This window comes from Chaetodon auriga, chromosome 21 (genome assembly GCF_051107435.1).
Source record: "Chaetodon auriga isolate fChaAug3 chromosome 21, fChaAug3.hap1, whole genome shotgun sequence".
NCBI classification, from domain to species: Eukaryota; Metazoa; Chordata; class Actinopteri; order Chaetodontiformes; family Chaetodontidae; genus Chaetodon; species Chaetodon auriga.
In genome coordinates this window covers 16,670,775-16,694,430 of record NC_135094.1, presented here as the reverse complement: position 1 = coordinate 16,694,430, position 23,656 = coordinate 16,670,775, and the positions used below count along the sequence as shown (strand labels likewise).

General features: G+C 42.7%; 1 protein-coding gene across 5 annotated transcripts in view; it reads left to right on the top strand.

Moving 5' to 3' along the window:
• The window catches only part of ntng1a (netrin g1a), a 100,872-nt gene that overhangs the window by 50,819 nt on the left and 26,397 nt on the right, over window positions 1–23,656 (top strand). For all 5 annotated transcript variants that reach the window (XM_076761528.1, XM_076761531.1, XM_076761527.1 and 2 more), the window contains exon 4: window positions 19,377–19,549. In XM_076761528.1, the coding sequence (XP_076617643.1) occupies window positions 19,377–19,549 (173 nt within the window). The remainder of the gene's footprint in view (window positions 1–19,376; window positions 19,550–23,656) is intronic.

Here is a 23,656-nt window from a genome sequence, read left to right as displayed (position 1 = left end):
AGCCTGAAGTGTCATGCATGACCATTCTATTATGATTGATTAGAAGGAAGGACCGGACCAAATGCACCGGGGAGAGAAAATCGATGCGAAGAATTTCAAATCAAACCGACCATGGAGCTGTGGGATGGATGAGAACAATGCATACTGCCCGGTGACTTAAACGAATTTGACACCCTCACTGTTGGAATGTATCAGCAGTGCTAAATGAGTGTGTGGAGGGAGACAGGATGGAGGGTTGGGGGGGATTTTCTAATTATCTACTGTATGACTTTAGTATAATTGCTCTGCCTCCCGTTTTTACATGCTTTACAGTAAGTACAGCCTGCAATTTGGTCATCTGTCTCTCCCCCTCCTCGCTCGACCCCCCCTGCCTGTGATCAATACAGTGTAATTAAAGCTGGAGAAGATTCAGGCTACTAAAGGATCTCTTTCGAGCTTGCGTTTTCTCTCTTTCAGACTCTGTCCCCCGCTCCCTGTCTCGCTCTATTTCTCCTGTGCGCAGTAGTCTTATTTCTAACGGGGCTCTGGGTCCCTGCCTTGAATTATATACAAAGACCCTGTCCCGTTTCATTTCTGTACCACCACTCAAGGGATAAACACCACCCACCACAAACCAGAGAAAACACCTATATCAGGAAATGTAGGTGGAATGTTTGGTCGTAATTGTACATCGTGCCACTGTCATGGTTTTTAGTTGGCAAAATCTTTAAGGACAATCCATTTTATAGGCCAGAGTAAATGAACAGACTGATGCCATATAGTGAATTAAATTTCCAGCTTGTTTCTGCCCTGTTTGTGTACAGCGAACCAGAAGATAGGGAAAGGAGAGTTTGTTTCAACAATTTACCCTTGAACCTGTGGGAGTTGTGATTCAATTTCCGAAGCATATATGTGCCACGGAGGATTATCAGGGAAGGTCAGAAACAACCTCTAGGGTTCCCAGCCACTTTGACTGCTGGGTAGATAGGTAATTCACTGGAAGGGGCGAATTGGTTATTAGATGCACCAGCCCTTTTCTGGTCCAGATTCCCCATCAGCTTCATGGAAAGAGAGTCTTGTTCAGTGACTGAATTCCCATACTGATAACAAACCAACATCTCTGGATATTGTCGTGGACAACTCCCAGTGTGCAAGGGCTGAGCTCACCCCAAGTCCAGTGCAATTCAAAAGATCATTTGGATGTTAATCAAAGGGAGAGTGGGCTCACCTCGGTGCCTGTATGTTCAGTCTCGTTCAATCATTTGGGGTGCTAACCCAGAGAAAAAGTCCAGTGAATTCAAAGGCGAGCACTAACAAACTTGCTTCTTACTTTTTTACTTAATCATTGGCAGCAATCCACTGCATACATATCTCCAGCTCCAGATCACTTGACAACACATTTCAGTGGCAGGAAATAGCTGATTTACACTCAGATGATATTGTTGAATATATAGAGACCAATTACTTCACAGTCTCTATGGCTTCAGGTTTTCTTTTAGAATCAGACATCGCACTTTGACCGCACTCTTATCAAAACAGTCCTTAAATAAAGATTCATTATATTCTCTCTCTGTCCACAGCGTTTGAGCTTGTTTTTCAAATTCATTATCACTGGAAAAGATTCTCCTGGTTCTACATAACTGGTTATATGATAACTTCTACAGCTGAGAAGATTCAGTCTTCCAGTGGGTTTACAGTAAGCTGATGTCTAATGTTTGGCAAACCTGAGCACACTCAAATCTGCAACCAAGTTCATAGCATTTGCATTGCATTGTGGGTAATGTAAGCAGGTTTTGACGAGGAGGAAGAATGCATTGAATAAAAAAAGATGAGATCTTTGTTCTGCTGCTTCAATTTTGAATTTTTTCCTTCAAACTGTCCATTGTGAGTTATAATAGTGGTATTGTAAAAAAAAAAAAAAGTGGACTCCTTTTTCAAGTTCACATTTAATCAGCCAAAAAATGTCGAAATTTCTAGATCTAAATATAAGAACATTTATGAGTGCTCACGTCATATGTGAAATCATTTGGATTTACATCGAGGAATTTGATTGGATTTGTAAAATACTGTTTGTTTTCGGATAAATTCTCAAAATTTCTGAGTCATAGCTGAAGATTGATTGAAATTGGTATGAAAAACATCCACAGCAATCATATTGCTATGCCCACTGCCACCGCCCACAGAATGTAAACATGTCACCATGTCTTCACACTTGAGTCATCATTGCTACTCACGTAAAGGATTTTTATTTATTTATTTATTTCTTGAGGCACAGTACACGATTAATCGCATGCTGTGCAATAAGAGCACTGCACCTCTGTGATAGTGTCAGATATTAAGTAGAACACACAGCATTACTCTTTCATTGGGAATGAATTATCATCACTTAAAGGAATAGAATAGTTATTTTGAGAAATGCACTTATTCACGTACTTGCCCAGAGTTAGATGAGGAGATTGACAGCCCTCTCTTGAAACAGCTAGCCTGTTGTGTTTCCAGTCCATATGCTAAGCTAAGCCAACCAGCTGCTAGCTGCTGCTTCATATTTAGCGTACAGTCATGTGAGTGGTGTCAATCTTCTCATCCAACCCTTCCCAAACAGTTAAACTTAAAGCATTCCTACTCTTCTGTTACATTATTGGAAGTCCACACCACTGCAACACACAAATATCCAAACGTGTAATCAAGCAAAGCTTTCATCAGAGGCAAAAATATAACAGATGTAAAAGATGAGACGGTTCATGGGTCGTACTCTTGGTGCATTCTAATTGCTGTGGTGTTCAGTGCATGTGTGCTTTGGATTCAGCTGTTTCAACTACTGATCAGCAATTTGGTGAGTGATGACTCTATCGGGTCTCCCCTAAGGGAGGAACAAACGAGAAGTCAATCTGCTTTTTTTCTCTCTCTCTCTCTCTCACTGTCCCTCCACAGTGCTTGGCTTGCTCTTAGGCTGGCCTGTAGTTGACAGATAATCTATTTGTGCTAATTTCATGTTTCTTCCTGCCCACTTCCCTCTTGAATAAGTCATTCCACTTGTCTATCCTCCTTAGTCTTTCTCTGTCTGTCTCTCTTTCTGTGCCACCATAAGCATCTATTTAACTTCCGCTGTGCTCTGCATTTCAGCTTTTTTTTTTTTTTTTTTTTTTTTTTTTTGAATCAGCAGTCTGCATTAGTCATTGTGTGGGAGAATGCCATGTTTGTGGGACAGGCCAAGCAATTGGTCCAGATAACTCAGACCATCTGTTAACATCAGCGCCACATGTTAGTTTTATGGCTGTAATCAAATGACCCACAGCCTTTTGTTAGTCCAGCAGAAATGAGTTAAGTGAGGTATTTCAAACGTCAGTGGGGCTATAAGTCAAACTGTCTAATGCACATCTCTGTCATATTTACTGTCGAATGATGGGAATGGATGCGGAGCGTCAAGCGGTGACTCATCAAAGAGGAAATACAGGAAGTACTGATGTGGTTGCCGCTCAAAGGCCAGAGCCGTAAAGTGGTTGTAATCATACACCCAATTCATTCTGCTCCCATTTATCAATCTGTCACTTTGCTGTCCACACAGTCACTGTTTCCATACACCGCTCCAGCCTGTGCAAAGAGGGTAATGCCAATATCAGACCATTATGACCCACACCATTGTTCTCAAAGTTGCCTGCCATAAAGTAACATCACTTTGTGCATTAAAGCAATGCAGCAGATTGTCCATCAACTAACGTGGTGGAAGAAGTATTACAATCCTGTACTTAGCAGGAGCAATACAACAATGCTAATATTCTCTATTGTAAGTTAAGGTGTATCCAAAATCCTAAAAGTAGAGAAGTACTATCAGCAAAATGCACTTAAAGTATGCTAAGTAAATGTACTGGCCCTGTATATAGCTTTATATATGACATCATTAGATTGTTAATACTGATGCATCAGTGCTAGAATTTTACAGTTAACCAGTTGAGGTGGAGCTAATTTAAGATAATGAATGTAGGGGGCTGTGAAATGATTCATTGGATAGGAAAGATGAGAAAACAAAATTTAAATAAGCAAAACAAATCCTTACAGAAATATCAGCGAATTTTACCTCTTTCTTACTTTCCCCCACTGCTTTATTTATCAAATAAAGGTCTGATACCTAAATCACTTCTTTATCATTCCACTTTGACAGCTGCTTTATACTGTGCTGCAGTGATACGGTGCTTTTTGTGAATGGTGTGATTAGGTAACAAGCACACGCTCTAAAATTAAACCGTTCGGTGGCCTGAGTCTGTCCTCTGACCTACGCTCGCCTTCTCCCCTCCCTGCTCTTGTTTATCCTCCCTCTCACTTCAAAGCTTAAAGGGAAAGGCTTCTTTTCTTTATTTCTGCCACGTTGTGAGTCAGTTCGGTCTGAAGCTGCGAGCTGCCCTTCCTACACGTGTGGGTCCACTGGGAAGGGAAGCGTAGGCTGGTTTATTAACTGACGACCTCTAGTTTGCAACTGAAATATCATCAGTCTTATTCATTGAAGGTTTGTTGTTACCTCCCAAGATTCTGTATCTTTGTTGCAGGATTTGCCGAGAACCGTAGCATCTGGCAGCTAAAGGAGGACTAACTATTGTCCTAAATAGACATTTGAGCCGTTGATTGACGTCACTGTGGCGGGTGTTCTGCTTTTGACCTTTTATGAACCTTCATTTATCTCAGTATGACACCTGACCTCACTTTATCTCCTTGCATCTTGTTACTGACAGAACTCAATTAGCCAGCCAGTCGCTGCCTCAGACACTCCCAAACAGCCTCAGCTGCCTCTCTATTCCCTTTATCTCTTTCTTCCTCCTTTCATCAACACCTACATCACCTGTCGCTGCCGACTTGTGTCCAGGCCATTTCTCCACCTCTCCTGCCTTTGATCCTCCTCCCTCGGTTTGTCTCTAGCTGACGCCCTTCCTGCTGGAGTCTGCCAGGTTGAGGAGCTCAAAAGAAATTTTTATCAGTCGGGGCAGAAACTTTTTGCTCACCCTGTTCGTAAGCTCTGAAAGTGCCTGCTCGATAAGGCTGTGAAAAGGCTGCATGAGTAAGGGTGTTAGGACAACAGAGCACCTGGCAAGCTGGCAACGAGGAAGCATGAAATAAATCTGAATATGATGTATTCGTTCCATTTTTCCTTGTGGAGTTTTAACCAGTCTCAACACAAAGCCACCTGCAGTCTTCTTATTGACCTCATGCGGCTCCTGCTTTGACTTCTCCATTTTTAAATGCTGGTGATGTAGGTAATAATGTAGAATTAATTTCCAGTGCTTTCCTCGTGTTGAGCATTTACCATCAATCAATTCCTCAAACGTCTAGCCATGTACAGCCAGCTGTAGTGGGTGTGTTTCAGTGTGAGGCCGTATTAATATAGAAGCTGGCCCCCTTGTGCAATTAATTGGATAGTCCCAGCTGCAAAATCCTCCCCAAGCAATACTCACGTGAACCATGAAGGTAAGACAGAATACGAGGACAGGGCGGATTTGAAAAATGCGATAGGCGGAGACAGAACATGAGGTGCATCGCGCCTCAGAAGCACCGTATCTAGAGGCCGCAGCTGCCTGTGCACAGCCATCTGCACATGGCTGCTGGCAACATCAGACCGTCGTCACCACATCTGTGTCCTTTATGGCTACAGACAAAAACAGGGCACATTCCTGGATGTCGGGGTAAAAATGTTCTGCGTGCCATTGTTTTTCTTGTCAATCAGGCCTTGGTTCAGATGCTTAATTAGGTCTCATTAAGGAGAGAGGCCACATTTTTGCCAGCAGCGTTGCTCCGTGGGCGGCAATGTCGGCCTGCTGGTCATGAAATTTGGTGCAGATATCGATGGTGTCTGAAGGGGATGACGGCTAATGACTTTGGTGAAAAGTTTTCCACCTTGTTTTTTTGCTGAAACATTTGTTTAATCAGAATGTGTCAACAACTATTGGATGGATTGCGATCTATGTTCCCACAGGATGAATAATCAGATGAATAATAATCAACAAGTCAAAAAAGTATTTGTCCACTTCTTTAGTTTATTAGTGAATACCTGCAAAAGTTATGCCATTACCATTAGAGTAATATCTAATAATAACAGAATAATAATTTACGATAAACTGTAAAAATTGTATTGTTTTGCATTGATGCACAAACATAAAATTTAAAGTAAAAATGGAGCTTAAGAACCAAATCTTATTTAACCTATGGTGTAAACAGCACAGTAATTGACACAAAACTGATATAAAATATGTGTTCAAGGCCCCCTGTTCAGCAAACGAAAACGTCTTTGCGAACAAAACAAGTTGTGCAGTGTCGATGTTGAGAAAAAGATTTGAAGTCACTTCTTTGAATCTCGCAACAGACAAAAGCTTTATTCTCCGTCTGAAGGGGCATCTGTCTGTCTGAGCAGCACATTTTACTTATACCATGTGTCTGTAGAGGTGACTGTGAGTGTGGGTGCTAAGGTGGACTTTTAAGACTGTTTCCACGTATAAACGACCTTTTTCCAAGCACAGATCCTCCTGGCTGCCTTTTAAAACCTCCTCTGTCTCTCCCCACGCTGCCTACCACTCTCACATACAAATGACAGGATGAAAGAGGGATGGATTTCGACTTGCTTAGTCTCTGTTTGCTGAATTGCCCCTTTCCAAAGACAATCCAGCTTAAACCTATTGTGCTGTACTTTCATAAGGCCCATGATGTTTCATTTTTTTTAATATTCATAACACAAACAGCAGAGCGCTTGCTTGCTTGCTTGCTTGCGCTTGTTTCCCGTCTGAATGAAGCTGCTGCAGCTGGAGCAGTATTTATCAAGGAGACTGTCTCTGTAGGCGTTGCATGTGTGAGGAAAGGTGAACGTGGCAATCTTTGCTTTTGAGACAGATTGTGCTTTAAAATTATGGGCGACTTTAGAAGCTGATTGCTGAATTGAAAGTCTTTCCCAGATCCTTTGGCTTTGAGATAAACATGTACAAGTAAAAGAGTTGTTTTAGAGTTTTCCACCATAAAGAAAGTTGTAGTTTTGGCCTGATTTATCCCTGATTTAGCTCTGATCACCCCTCTAGATCCACTCCTAAACCTCCCGAACTGCTCACAGAGTCATCCACTAGACCCAGTAATTTCAAACATGTTTGATACCTAGAAGTTCTGGATGGTTTTGTCAGTTCTTTCTGCGTGGGACCACGGCAGCCAATGAGAGAGACACGTCCGTTATTCCCGCAGCAGCTGACGGTGTTGCCAAGCAGTGGTTAACATTGTAGCGCTTGAGGCTAATGTTATACTGCTGTCGACAGATATTAAAGCTGACAGTTGAAATCTCACCTCCAGTTCTCGCTGAAGAACAGTCAACCCGTGCTGACCGAGTCTCCCCAACCATCTTCTCACCCGCACTCGTTTAGCCCTCTGCTTTTGTTTTCTTCTCACTGCAAAACACTCCTACAGCAAGCTGTTGCACCATGAGATCGCCTGAGGTGGCGCGTCACTCCCTCCACCAGGATAATCTGAATAATATCCTGTAGTGCGTGACAGGCCTTTCTTTTCAAATCTTGCAGTGTGAGCATGTTTGAGATTAGAGAGAACATCTGTGAACATTATCCAATTTCAAAATGGGTGAGAAGTTTAAAGCTTCTGTAGCCGGAGCCTTAAATCATACAGAAATGTGCACTTTTGTTGAAAATTAACATTTCATTTAGCGAAAGATACTTTTCTCGGAAACTAACTAACAACAGGTTGTGTCTGAATTTAAAAACTAAAGCTCAGTTTCATACTCACCTGCAGTGCCTTCTCATACTAAAAGCAATTGATTTTGGTATTTCCCAGCGACACGGAACATAAAAAGCCAATCCTGGCAGCAGTGTAAATGCTACAGAACCGCTCAGTTGTGAGATAAAAATCAAGTACACTGAAAGCTTTATGTACAAATAAAATCAAGTGATAAGCCGCCATGTCACTGACATTAAACCCACAGAAGGTGTACAAGCCAACCCCTTACTATTTATCACAGGCCAGAGGAATCGACCGAGTCCAGAGATATGAGGAGCAAAGCTACAAGTGACATGAAGATTTTATCAGCAGAGCAGAGGACAGGAGGCGCGTCGCCTCAACAAATCCTTTCCCCGTTCTCAGCGATGAAGCAACATTCATTTCTCACTTCAGAAGCTGAAGTTTACACTTCAGCTTGACGCACTGGTTTACTCACTGAGTGCCGCATTGCTGATAATGCAGATCTCATATTTTGTGCATTGATTTCTCTCCCAATGGGTTTACCATTATTAGTAGCCAGCGCAGACAACAAATTGGATTTATGTCTTGGACTGGAAGACTGCACTGCTGATGTGAGACAAATACGCTTCATTGCTATATATGGGATGTGGTGGCATCATATACTGTATTTCCACATCTAAGGTTTTGGTTTGTGTGTGTGTGTGTGTATGGGTTCGTGTGCAAGAGGCAAGATCTATCACATATTTTATTCCATAAATCCTAATCTAGTTCAGCTGGAATTCAATCTAACCCCCCCTCCCCACACACACACACACTCACACTCACACACACATATATATATATGTACATATAATGCAGGCAGCATCTTTGATACCTGTCATGACCCATACATTAACACCCTCATGCAAACCAAATGATTGATTCTAACTGTTTACTATGGAGTTACATTAAAACCATGAGAATCTCAGTGGACACAGTGAAACATTTTCTGTTCTGATTTCTCATAAAGGCTTTTTATCTCTGGGTTAGGGAAGCCAATTTTCCTCTATTGTGCCAGAAAGGGGTCTCGGGCGCAGAAACCAGCCATATCGGGAGGTATTTTTCTCTTCCTCACTGTCGACAGAGCACATTCAACATTCATGTGGTGACCCATTTTATTAATGGAGAGGCCTTTTTCAGCATGTCTTCCCCCCCGTCTTTGTCGGCTACAGCCGCCCTCATAATGGGCCCTCCTGTCAGGGTTTCATGACTAATCTCCTCATTGACCTCTCCTTCACTTGCAGCCCCCACCACCACACTGATGATTCGGTTACTGGTAGAGACTGGGGAAGATGCTGGCAAGGCTTGCATAGTCGATGCCATCTGGAAAAACATAAAACACTCCGCTCAGAAGAAGTTTAAAAATGGTTCTGTACTTTACTGTAACTTGTTATGTATTATAAGTTTGTGAATATGGGAATATTTAGATTGAATAGGCAGTATGTTTAGCATTTTTGAACCAATACATTGATTCATATTTCATTGTATTTATCACACATGAAATCATATCACAGAGAGGTTTGGGAGCCTTTACAGTGGCAGTGTTTAACCACCTCACTGATCCCTATCGCTTCATGCTGGTTCCTTGTGTTGCCTGCACTGCAATTCACTCTCCTCCGTTCAGCCCAGTATTGCTCATATTGCCTCCATATTGGATGATTCCATACCTCAGTACTTGTGTCCAGTGCTGACACAGGAAGTAGCATGTCCTTTATGAAGTGAGGGTGTGGAGGTTAGGGTGGCAGATTAATGTTTTTCACATCATAAATTTTCAATTAATATTCACTTTTTTTATGAACTTAAATTGTCTTTCCCTCACCCTAGAGCCACTATAATAACTCAGTAATCAAGGGTCACCTGCAGTGAGCAACCCACAGAGAATTATCACCCTATTTTGCAGTTCCCCTCAGTTCTGTGGAGCAGTTTACCATCTTTCAGCTCAATGTTTGAGAATTTAGCAGCTAAATAGCCAGATATATTCCTTAGGAGTCGGAGGACAACAAAAAATTCTAGGTTTTGCAGAATTGTGCAATATTGGCATTTTTATCTCCTTTTGTGCCCTAAAGCAATACTGTAACTGCACCGTACTTAGAAATACCAAAAAGAGTTGTCCATCCCCTCATTCAGTCAGACATCCCACTGAGCTAGCCATATCGGCATGGGCGACATGAGAAGAGAGCTTCGTCAGTGAAGAAAACACCATATGGCAGTATTTCCCGCTCATAAGCCGAAGCAGATACAGCATTTCTAACAGAGGGAGAAGTGTTGACAGCGTCATCATACTGTTTCTGTTTGTCTAATTCAGCTTGTGTGCACACAAATGCACAGACACAGTGACAGCGCTGATGTGGTAACCTCCCCAAGCGAGATATTCGATTCTGATCCGAAGACGACAGGGGGAGATGAATAAAAACGGCTTGATAATGGGATCATTGAGTCATGAAAAGCGATTCTGAGCGAGTTATCTTTTGCAGAGGACAATGAACGCAGCCACTCATTATGTATGACCATCCGACGGTGCTTTAGCACAACAGGAGCATACAATGGAGCTGAAACTTACAAAAGAGGAGACGAATAACAATCAAACAAAGAAAAAGTGCTGTACTGAATCTTCCAGACCTTTGCTTCTTTAGCAAGGTAATGTAACTTACTGGAGCGTGTTGACTCAGTGGTGATGGGGCCAATGATGATTGTGATGCTAAGTGAAGGTGTTAAAGGCTCTGGGCAAAGTTCAGTAGGTTTGACTTCTTAAGATGTCTCACAAATTACCAGAAGGCACATAAGTGTATGTTTTGTAGCGAGTATTTATTTTATGCCATTTGAATCCAGTGTGGGAGTGGCGGACTCCGCCACAGAAATCGCAAGTGACTGTAAACAGAAGTAAATGTTGAGTGTACATCCATTAAATGGCCAGAGCAGAAAAAATGTCAACCTTGAGTAGCATCAATAAGTGGGTTTGATGTAACTATTATAAGGATTGTAACTTCAACATGTGCAGTGTGCGTGACTTTTAGAGCAATAGAACGACCTCTGCAGCTGACATTGAAATACTGGTTTTAAAAACATATTTTGGAATTTCAATCACATGCTCAGTGTAGGAAGGAAGGCTGTTTTGGGGATTATTTAAATATTGCTGTCAGCACTCAGCAAAAAGGTCAGTGATTTAATTAAAAAGGCTTCCTTGAATTACAAAAAAATAATTAATGTGGAAGATTTTTATGATTCGCACATTTTTTAAAGGGTTTTGCCGACTACACATCCCTGTGCCTGACACAGATTGTCCTTTGCTGAAATATTCTTTGTTTCTGTCACTTAATTTTTTTTTTTATTGCAGCATAGCTCTAGCTGGGGCATTGATGATGAGAAGAGCAATAACCTCTCCTCTGTGTCCCTCACTTTGGGCCCCTGTTGTTCTCTCTGAGTGATAAAACAAATACATGCCACAAATTTTACACCTGCTTTTCCCAGATGTTGAATTATAAATACATTTCCCCTGCCGCAGCAGTCAGTCTGCAGTGATCAATCAATTTCAATGACCATTTGTATAAAATTCCCATCTCTCATATTTTGCATTTTTACTGAAAAAGTAAAAAAAAAAAAAAAAAAAGCAGCACTGCTTTCCTGTCATTTTGCCAGCTAAAAAGTTTGGTGTGGCCTCTCACTGAATATATTATATATACTCATTAGAGTCTTGTCTGAGGACCCTCTTGAAATGAGATGCTGCACCAATTAAAAAAAGTGGTTAAAAAAAAGGCACTTTTTCAGTATTTAGCTGTAAATACACTGGTCTGGTGGTCTGAGATGTGGTTTGTGGCTCCTGTAAAGTGCACTTTGTATGCATCCTTTACTTTGCAGCAAAACTCTGTGTTTCTGTTACTTCAATAGTTTGCATTGTAATGGAGCTGGCACTGAAATGTTAATGTCTAATCTCGATTTTATTTTCCCTCTCTGTCTCTCTGTGAGTCTCTTCTCTATCTCTGTTCTTCCCTTGTTGCTCAATAAAAATGACCATGGTGCAGATCATAAATACGCTTCCTTTGCTGCAGTGGTCAGTCAGCAACAATGAATCTCTTTCAATGACCATTTGTGCAACTTTCCATTTGTTTCTTTGACATTAACGCAAACTTGCTATTTTTAGTGATGCCGATGTTCTGTCATTTTGCCCTGCACAAAAGTTTGGGGTGGCCCCGTATTAGATATGGACACATTCTGATTCATTACAGTCTAAAGAAATGCCACAGATCCTGACCTGAAATGCACCAACGAAGAGCACAAGTACAAAACCTCTGGCCAAGACGAAAACACACACAAACCCAGATCTTCTCTCCGGCTCTAGATTTTCATCTCTCTCTCACACACACCTGCATTCTCACCCTCAAGCAATTCTTTACGTCTCATTCTCTTCTCATTAATCACCGGGAGCCCATGCAGCTTCCTATTTAATTTAGTGGAAACATTGCCCCCCCCCACCCCGGTCTATCAGAAGCTCACGCTTTCAACACAACAGTGAACACCGTTACCACCCGAGCTATTAATGACCCATGCCCGCGGTTTAAGAGTTAACCCCTCTGCTCGCTGGAAAACTGCCAACACTCTCTGTAATTACACCTGCTCTTTGGGTCCTACCCTGGTTTCAGATTCTGGCCCCCGGTGGGCATAGCCATGGGAGACGTCTGCTCCAGACATCGGGATTATGTAACAAGGACGAGGGCTGCCAAAGTTTAATGGCTGGTGACATTAGCGCAAAGCAACAAGATAACAGAAGACAATTAGGAAGTAATGGCTTTTATTACTTTCCATGTTTCCTGCTATTCAGCTAATGTTGTGACGTTATTTCAGCGTTCTTCCTTGAGATTGCTCTCCAGTCAGATAGTCACGCCAGTATTGAATCTACTTCATTTTATTCTCCGTGATTGAGAGTTATTAAATAAATTGGCCATACTGAGTACAAATACAAAACAGATATTTGTACAAAAAACATGGGCTTATTAATGAGAAAATGTGTGGCTGTGAATGCTTTGTGCTGCAGTGTTGCACCTCTACTCTCTTTCTATGCACCAACTCTCTCTCGCCACAAATACACACACACACACACGCACTCACACAGAGAGGTCAAATGCAGTCTAACCCCTTGCAGTCTGCAGACTAGCTCCCAACCCAAACCGATCAATGCCGCAGGAGCTTTGGGGAGTTACTTCCTTTAAAGGGCTCCAATCAGTGATGTCGCTTATGAAATGACAAGATCGCTTAAAATCACCTCTCCACCTGGCCTCGCCTTCCATGTGTGCGGCACCATCCTCCCCGTGATGGAGCTCTCTCACTCCTCTGCAGTGCACTTTCTGTCACCGGGTCCACGGCCAATAGTCTTTAGCTGGGAGCAGTATCAGTGAGGCCCAGCATGTCGATTCTATTGAGCCGGCTTGGCATGTCACAGGCAGTAAAGACCTCTTGATTGACTCCTGCTTGGATAGCATGTCCAACTCCATACATTAGTAATGCCCGAGGATTCGATAGATGGATGGCCTGGACGGATTGATGCAGGCACACGGCACATTTACATTAAGATCTTAATTTAAGTTGCAGTGCGATGACACATCACACAATATATTGGACCGTTATCCTGGCGTTTAGTGGCTGGTTTTACAGTTCATAGTCGAAGAGAGATAATTATTGTCAGTTTGGCAAGATCTTGTTATTTTTTTTTTAGATTTCCAATGAATTATTTTGACGGAGACATGCACAAGAAACGAGAACCAGTCATCAGCTCAGGAAAACAATCATTAAAATAATTTGAAGCGCTCCAGTTTTTTCAAGTTAGCTGCCACAGTTCAGCAGCTGGGTCACTGCAGTGCGTGCTACTCCAAGGCTTAATTGGCTACTTAAGCGTATTACTTTTCCAATATGTAGTGTTGTAAATATGAGCAGAACCAGGCCATGCAATCATTCAGTTGCTTCTGGAGAGACTTAACTCCCCTGCATGAAGTCATTTGTTCATGTATGTATGAACTCTAATGAAAACTGCTCTTTGCCAACACTGCCCCTTCTGGCCTCGAACTAGCTCCCGCAACATCTTTCTCTCTTGTGCGTCTCTCTTTGCTGTGGTCGGCTATACAAATAAGTAAACCGGACTGAAGCTGATAGGACTCACCCTGCACCTGTTCAAATTCAAGAATAACACACACATCACTCTTGCTCTTAGGGATCTTTCCTGTTGTTTCTTTGAATTCAAGTAATTTTTGGTGTTGTCAGTCCTCGCTGTTACAAGCAGCCTTAACAGAATATAATATGGAAATTACAAACGATGAAGATAATTGATTGCTCAATACTCAAGAGCCAGTGAGTTCGCTTGCGTAAAAGTTGCATATTATGTACTGAGGTCTTCAAACTGAACTGTAACTGTCTTCTGAACGTGAAGCAAACTGTGTGTGTTACTGTATGTTCTGCAGTAATAGCTATAATCTTAGGTTGAACTGTATATGTACAGAAATTAGCATTTAAGTGAGGAGTAATACCGAGAATCTGCCGTGATTTTTCCCACAGCCTCCACTTTTTCTCTAACTGCCCACTTTCTAGTGAGACAAGACGGAGGGATGGCAAAGAAGGATATAATTAGGGGGAGGTTGGGGGCTGAGGTCTATCCCTGGAGAGCTGGTGCTGAGATCTCACTCCTGCCACTTCCCACAATGCACTGCAGCCCGGGAGGGAAAGAGAGAGAGGAGGCAATTAGCAGGTAACACATAGCAGGCTGATCTGTTTTAAGCCAGTACGGATGGCAGCTGCAAGCGACATGTCAACGGGGAGGAGCCCAGTGTTGTATATCTCTATAGAGGAGACCACGTGGGACAAATATATTGTACAGTAAATTTCATCCTGTGTGTGTGTGTTCTGCAATTATCCATTCCACCGACAACAAATCACCTGCACAGACACACGCACACACACACACACACCTCAAGGCCTTTTTACCAACCACTCCTGGGTTTCTATTTCATTTTCATCACACGTAATTAAGCCAGAGTGCTCTCGCAACCGACCGCCCCTCGCCACTTCCCCCCACCCCGCTGCCCACCCCTTTGCAACCCCTGGTGTTTTGCCGCTCATTTACAGCAGACACTGAATGCAGACGCGAGCTAAAAAAGAAAAAAAGAAAAAGAAGCGTTTATTAACTGCGTTTGACCCAATTGGCTTGCATATGAAAACACCTGGGCGTTAGATTGAAATTTAATTGCTTCACTTAGTTAACCCACTTAAGGACCATGTTGAGTTGAGTCTGCTCAATTTGTTGGGATCAGCAGCTTTGTGCGCCGGGGATGTTGTAGGCTTGGATTATGGATAATTACTATTAATTACTGGCTGAGACTTTTGGCTTTGAAGCCATGATGAGCAAAATAGAGCGATGTCGGGGAATGAACTTGGCTGAATGGAATTATGCAGATAATGGTTGAAGTGATAGAAAGGAAAAGGGCATTTTCTGTGAGAAACAGGGCGTCGGGTTGCTTTGTTTTCCTTTGTTATTGCCGGCATCATCAGTGGGAAGGCGCAATATGTTGTCTGCACCCACGGTGTCAATCAGAATCCCATTACTGCAGAGGTCATAGACACACTGCTCCAGGTAAGCTAAGTCTCAACAGGCTGCTCTGCTCGCATTTCCACCAGGATAAAGAAAAATAACAAATTTGAGCCCAACAGTATCTTCTGTCCCCCATATTTCAAGTCGAACTTTAAACTCTTGTCAGATATAAAAATATGTTTGCTGCTTTCTCTCAGACAAAATGGAATCAAAACTTCTGTCGGGGTTTTTTTTTTTTCCTCTCCCATTTTTTTTATTTTTTTTTATTGCCAGTCTAGCAATTTGAGCTCATAGCCTCATGGGTAATTTTATGAATACATATCAGGACCTTTAGCTCACAGGCGGTGGCTGGCACACTCAATAATGCCTCGAGCAATATCACTTTGAGAGAACCACACAAAAACAAAGATGCCTTAGCTCCATGAATATTTATTAATATGAGATACCGGAGCGGAGTTAAAAATGACAGACTAATAGGTGGACGGAGATATGAAGAATGAATGAAGAATGATACAAAGACTGATGGAAAGTTAGGAGGACACAACGCACAGAGCTTTCAAAGTGCAGCAAGCCCAACAGGAAATGGAGACACAGCGCCGTACTCGCGAGGAGCCCTGGAGGAAATTTGTTATTAAAATGCTGTTAAATACACGTTTACTTGGCTCCTTCTCTGAAGCTGTTGTTGCTGGTGCAGCGGTGAGGCGGCCTCCCCTGGCATCCTTATTCGGGAGCCACTGCTGATTGGCAGCACAACAGCACTGGTGGGTATGAGACCCTCAGGGCCTCACTGGCAGTCTCCATCATTATGCCGACGGCGCTATCATTTCTGGATGCTGATTAAAATGTTGGCGAGGTTAAAAGAAGCTGAAGGTTAAACCACAAAGGGCTCCATGTGAAGTTGTTTCACACCACGTACCCTACCCACTCCTCTTACACACACACACACACACACACACACACTTACAAGGCAGACTTTTATGAAAGGAAGCACACTGAACAGGGCTGACTTGAGATCAGATCCTGGCTTGATTTTAGCCACTAATGGACGTTGACTCAACTAAGAGCACTTTCTCTCAATCAATCCAGCTACGTCTCAGTGTCCGCTGGATATTTCTGTGATAGCTGCTGAAGATTGAATCCATTTTTACAAAAGAATGCCACACTCAAGCTTCAAATGAAACGAAAAGTAGTTTCTGCTCTTTCTTCTTTAAAAATGCTGTAGTTTTTGTGTGTGTGTGTGTGTGTGTGTGTGTGTGTGTGTGTGTGTGTGTGTGTGAGGCTCAGTACCTCGATCAGGCAATCGAAAGCTGTCATGGAAATCTAACAAATGACTAGTTATTGAAGGGGTTGGGCAAAGATCTGTGAAGTGGATTGCATTTTTATTGAATCTGAATCCTTTAGAATCCCTTATCGGATCTTTGTTGGGTCAGCTTTCAATATTTGTTACCAAAGTTAAAAATAAGGCTCAGAAGATTATATTATATATTATCAGCTACTGTAGGCTTAAAACTCCCAACATTTTTTAGTGTCAGCCTAATAACTGTTCACATCCTGGAGCTATGACCACTGAGATGAGAATATAAGATATGAAACAATGATGAGAAGTTTTATCTGACATCATGAAATAGCAGGTGGAACCTACACACCTTATATTTCATGAGCTGCTTACTCCAAATGTTGAATCAGATCTAATATGGTGAGAAGCTTAAAAAATATGATTCATGAAGTGTTTCACTGGGAGATTCTGACTGCTGAAGCTGATAACTCTGTTGGCGCTGAGTGCAGTCAAGATCATACAGCAGGGGTCCTCAACTGCATTTGTATTTCATTTAGGCTTAACTATTGTTTAATATTTTCACTTTCTTACAAAATCTTATCTAAATCTAACCCTTTTTATGAGCCTATGTAAGTGTGAAAAGACAAACATAATGATATCTAGATAATTGTTGTCAGACCTATCAGGCCTGGGTCAGTGCTCAATACAAAACCTATTTAGTCCTTATCGCAGGATCCCAGGAAGCAAACAAGAATACTCAATACAGCAGTTGGACAATGAAAATGAACCAGAGTAAAGCCTCTAATACACGTCTATGCTCCAGAGTTACCTCCCATAGTCTGGCAAGTGCGCCGCTGTCGGGTCCAGGGAATGTTCAGCCTGGGAGCCGTGTGGTTTGATGGTGGGTTCATGAATGAAACACTTGTTGGCATGTTCTCAGGGGTTGGCAAGTTATCACTCACACTCCGTCAATCACTCTCAAGACAGACCGGACCTCTTCCACTGAGTAACTGGTAAGATAGATCCATGCTTTTTGCCTGCTTTTAGCCTCCTGCAGGCAGGCTGGGAAACTCTTTAAAATGAGCAAGGAGGGACAATGTTTCCATATCAGATTAAGTATTTAACATGTAACTTGACCACTACCTGGGCCAGCCCTTGAATTCGATGCGTTGAGTGTCAGGGTCAAGGAGTGCTGAGTGATTTAAGACCATGCTTTTCCTTCAAATTATGATATTTATTGGAGGATCGAGCTAAGCCGTGGTGAAGCAGAATGGGCAGGGTGAAAGAGGCCAGCTGTCACCGGAGTGTCTCACACCTTTCCCTCCACCTCTCACTCTGTGCCGTGGGATTGAAGGGAAAGATGCCTTTCACCTGAGTTTAAAAAAAAAAAGAAAAAGAGATTGAAAATAGCTGAATGAAAGGGTGCTTTTGAAGGAGGGAGAGGCCTGATTTGTGTCATTTTGTTTTCCTCTCAGCATTTTCTCCTATAATATACAAACATTGCATCGGCTCCTTTAATATACGATGAGTCATGCTTATGGAAAGTCCAACTTCCAGTCTTTATTTAAAGTTGAAGTCAGTGCTGGTATTGGGACTGGATTTGTGACTCATGGCACATTTTGTCAATGATAAGGTGATCTTTGAGAACCAAGCTGCCTCGTGCTGATGTTTTGGAAGTGCGTCGCGTCACATTTCAACATCAGATGTCAAGCAGTGAGTGATTCCAGCTCGGTTCTTGTCTAGATTCTCTATCAGTAGGACTCCAATACAGCAGGAAATAGACAAATACAAAGGCAGACATCTATTGTACAAGACAGATCTACAAATGGTGATTCTTTCTTTAGAAAAATGAACATTTCATCCTTCTGTTTGCGGCCTGAGAAGATCCTCCGACTTCCATGGGGCCATTTTGAAATGCGTTGTCACAAAGCTTCATCACGACCTTTCCGGAGTCACTCAGTCATGTTGTTCTCTATTGCAAAGTTCTTCAAAAAGCAGTCTAGCAATTCAAAGTTCCCTTTATTCCTCCGAGTACTTTATGCTGCATGAGGATCATAAATTAATTTAACAGGTAGATATCCCCTCAATGCTCATCTAGGCACGGCAGAAAATGAATTTGCTGAGTTTATTGTTAAATGAAGGTTCTGGTGAGCAGGATGTGAGGGAGGATTTAGTGCACCTTAAGGGACCCCCTCTTTCCACACTGAAAATATGCTTCTGAGATCTCATCTCATATTAATTTGTCGTCGCCGTGCTGCTGCTCCATGCCGCCCTCTGGCTACCTCGGAGCCATTCATCGCCTCGCACAGCCACAAGCCTCGACGCCCTCACTCTCCCAGTGCTTGTTCCACAATTTAACTTGGCTTGTTTTCCTCAGCGTCCCCTTGCACCTCTTTGTCCCTCTCTCCCTCCTGATCTCCCCCCCCCCCCCCCCCCCCCCCGCCCATCGACTGTGACCTTACTGCAATTATGCATCCTCCAGTGGGACAATTAAAACTGAGCTACTGTCCCGAGTGGAGCGAGAGGGGAGGAGAAAAGGGAGAAAATAATGATGCCAGATTTGCTCGCGCAATCGCCTGCCTGCTTTGAACTAGCTCTTCTTGAAGCTGAAGAAGCCACTGTTTTAGCCAGCCTGACTGTGTTCCAATGCCACCCCTCGTCAAGGGCATGCTGCCCTTCAGCCGCATTGTCCAACAAAATAAAAGCCATGTGTCCTTTTTCATTCAGTACTGGAAAATTCATTCATTTTGACACTGTTGTCCTCTCTCACCCCCCTCCAACCACCCCTCCCTCTCTCTCTGACAGGTGCAAGTGCAACCTTCATGCCAACAGCTGTGTGTATGACAAAGAGAAGTTGAGCTGCGAGTGTGAACACAACACCACCGGGCCTGACTGTGGCCGCTGTAAGAGGAATTACCAGGGGCGAGCGTGGAGTGCTGGCTCCTACCTGCCCATCCCCAAGGGCACGGCTAATATCTGTGAGTACGCACACACCACAGACACGCAGAGTAATTAAAAAGATGAATCACATGGCAGAGCACATATTAGTATTGGTCTTATAGGCAAGAACACAAACGCTGGACAAACTCGCGGAGAGCTCCCATCAACGTGTGACTCAAAATAACAAAGTCACAGACAAAGTTGAATGCTAATTAGCAGCGTCCTTAGAGAGCTGATCGTTCAGAGAGGCAGATTTTTTTGGATATTTGGTTTGTCGTGTCCAAAGACTAACCAATCGCAATCTGCAAAATCTTGAAAAATTCTGCTATGTGTGGGTGAACTGCATTAGCAAAGAGGACAGCGATGGCAGGTCTCTAAGTGCAGTTTATGAATTGAACGGCAGCAGTGACATGCAGCACATACAGCAGGTGCAGCAGGCTTACCTGCGAGGAAGTGAGTCCTCCTACCTGACCCCAGTGTCAAAACAAGTGGAAGAAGCAGTTACAGCGGCAGATGCACCCGTGTCAGACTTCACTCTTCGTTACCGTCCGCTATCCTTCACAGAACACCCACGACATCAAGTCAGCGCTCGGGTGGAAAAAAAAAAAAAACACGCACGCTCTCTCTCTCATCTGGATGTGAACAAACCGAGCGTGCGGGGTCAGGGTTTCAGTTCACTTTACCTTTTCCTTTTCATTTTTTTTTTTTTTTTTCCACCTGTGTTCAACAGGGGAAGCGACTTGTCGAAATAAGCGCCGCTTTGATGGAACTTTCTCCTCAGCTGTAGTAACTGAGAACAGCGTTTCAGGAGGATTAATCGACAAAACAACACTGTCAGAAATCCCCCCTGTTAAAATACAGTAAGCGACTGGCAGCTACAGTTGCCAGCATGAAACTGTTATTCTACTGTGTACATACCTAATCTATGACAACAGTTTATTACTGTAAAACAGAAAATTCGCTGCTGTGCTGTAGAATTTTTAGCTTTACAATATAATACTGTCAGCTGGGTGGTTGCATGACACTGTTATCTTAGTGTTCGTACTGTAATCTGCAGTTTAGTTTAACCAGTTTATTACTGTAAAATGGATTACAGAACTGTAGAATGAAAACCCAGAAAATTGAAATGACTTGGACAAGTGAGTGCCTCACAAAAACAGTCTTTTATAAAAGCAATATTCAACACATTCAGTCAAATTTAAAATAATTTCATTTTTGTGGAATACATAAAACACGATCCATAAAACCACCATTCATCATGCTGAACCGGTCCTCGTCCATGTACCCCGAATTCACTTTCTTTCTTCTTGAACGATGACAAGAGATGCCTATATCACATTATATTTATCATATTCAGTAGCTAATGCACTTAAAAAATAGAATTATTGTAAAATACAATCCACAAGAACAATTAATCATGTGATCATGTGCAATAGGAAGCAAGTGAAAGAACAAGCCTGAAACTGCAGAAAAGAGAACTAAGAGTGAACTATTCTGAACTTAACAGACCATAATACCGAGACTTGTTACCTTGAAATAACATGACCATCTGGCTGCACTGTGGGTTGTTCCTTTGTGAAAGTGAGGTCCTGTGTGGAGATGTGTCGTGGCCTAAAAGGACAGCCACATGTAGATCAGCAGTTGCTTCCTGGACACCGCTGTCCCCTCGCTGGCCTTCGGTCCTCTTTTGGGGTTGCTACCAATGAAGCGCCTGAACGTGTAATAACAGAGAAAGCATATATTTGGTGTGGTCAGTACAGATTGTCTGCGTGTAATGCATTCCCCAAATAGAAATTCAAGGATGTTTTCTCAGGATAATCACCTCTGTGTCTCATCATTATGAAACAATGATCTAACTTCTCTGAACTATTTTATCATTATGAGAAACAGTTGTTGATGGTGGAGAAATCTTGTGCTGTTTTCTTCTTCATAGTTCTGAAAAAGGCTGTCATCTACAAATTCCTTGGCATTTCAGAAGTTCAGGTGAAAAACACGTGGCTACATCGTGCATTCTTTTGACCAATATTTGATAACCAAAGGTCTATAATAAACCGACAACAAACCCGCTACAGCCATGTGCAGTTATGGCCAGTTGTCATGGTTCCATGTACGGTCTATCCATTCTAAGTAGCAGCAGGTTGCATAATCTTGCATCTTTATTCTTTTGAAGTGCCTGCTGTCCCATGCACACTAATGCACTAAATGTATTAGAGTTGATAAGTAAGCTGCAGCTGCAATGCTCATGCGAGATCAAACCAGTTATTTACTTCTGCTTTAGCTGAGGAAAGTGGGCCAGCGCCTCTTTGTCTCATGTCTTGTGGTGACGTCACATCATGTGGGGAATTCTTCTTGGCGTTCTTCTTGTGCTGCGGCTGTGGTGGCAACCTTTGTTGGTGTGGGTCTGTTGAAGCCGATGAGACAGTGGGCCTCGTGCAAGAGCCTCACATCAGTGCACAGAGCCCTTATGAGGCGGTATAGTTGTTCAATGCCAATTCTCAAGCATGCACACCTGTTTATGAAAAGGTCGCTTTACGACAACTCAAAAGGAGTTTGCTTAATCTGAGTTGTAGCACTCCTGAACTTGAGCAAACCTCATGGAAAAAAGCAAGATGTTCAATAAGAATACAAAAATGTTCTTGCGTAAGGCCTCGTGTTTGTGATATTAACTAGCCTAACTTGCCTTGACCAGAAGAAAAGCTTTTTACAAGCCGTGCAAAATGTGGATATTCTATAATCTCAATTTCCTTTCATTTTCAAAGGCTCTCTCGAATACACATACCCAAACTCTTGCTGTTTATTATTTATTTGGATCCCCTGCAGACAAAAGCAACAGCTGCTCTTCCTGGGGTATGAACAAAACAAGGACACGGTGTCACACAGTGCACCCTGCGAACGGTAGTTTAATGCCACTGAAGTGAGCTATGATCCAGGTCCAATGCCCGTGTGGAGACTTTTGCAATGCCTGCTAATGGCCACTAGGAGGCAGAAACAACATCGGGGAATAAAATAATTTCTGTAATAATGGACCATTTCACGTTTAATATAAAAACATCAGCGTCATCCTGCCCTTGTTATCATGTGGATGCAGGATCCATAGCGGCCGGTTTGCCTGCCATACATCAGCTAAACCAGCAGGGTGATGAGCAGCAGCGCTAAGAGTTCAAGTGTGCTGCTTTATTTGAAAGCCCAAGTCCCCTTATTGCATCTGCTGTGATTTCTGCCTTTCCACGGTGCTTGAGGACTCTTGGCCACCGGCTGATGACTTACTCTTCCTCCCAGAGGATCTGTGTTATGAGACTTAGGGAGGGTTTGTGAAATGGCCGTTCCCAGAGCCCAGATTGACAGCACATTATTAAAAAAGGTGACACACACACACACACACACACACACACAGACTCACAGGTGCTCATCCAGATCTGCACACACCCTCTTCAAAGCATTCACACGCACAGATTCATAACTACTACACAAGGACACACACACTCACACACTCCCTTTATCCTGCAAGTGATGAAAAACAGTCTTAGTATAAAGTGCATTATTATACTTTGTCTTGGAGGGGAAAAAATCCATAATGTAATAACGCTGTGAAAAAAAATCTATAGGAACGCAAGGCTACCCCTCCTGAATTGAAAAAAAAAAAAAAAAAAAAAAAATGCACAAGGCTGACAGAAAAATGCACCTTGTGCTGTTTTGTAATTTTCAAGCCCATTCAACACCAATTCCAAAAGTCTCCTTCCCTCTCGATGTTTCCCCCCCGAACCCAGTGAGCATATGGCAGCTCTTTGGAGACAAATTTGTCAAAGATGAAAATTTAATTAAGATTTAATTTCTTTTTACTATGCCCATCAAGTCGTCTGATGTGATAACAGGATCGATGAATCATCATCCGGAGGGAGGTGTGGAGTGAGGAGGGAGTGGTGGTGGTGGTGATGGTGGTGGGGGGGGGGGGGTAATGTTTCGTCTTACAATGGCACGAGGAAGAAGAACAGGATTTAAGAAGTGATGATGAAAGAAAAGGATGGTGGCGATAGGAGGAGGAGAAGTGGGCATCACTCTCTGTCACGGCTAACTCAGCCTTCTGGGGTGGCTCTGTCTATCTCGCTTTCCCTCTCTCCGTCTATGCCCCCCCTCCCAAAAAAAAA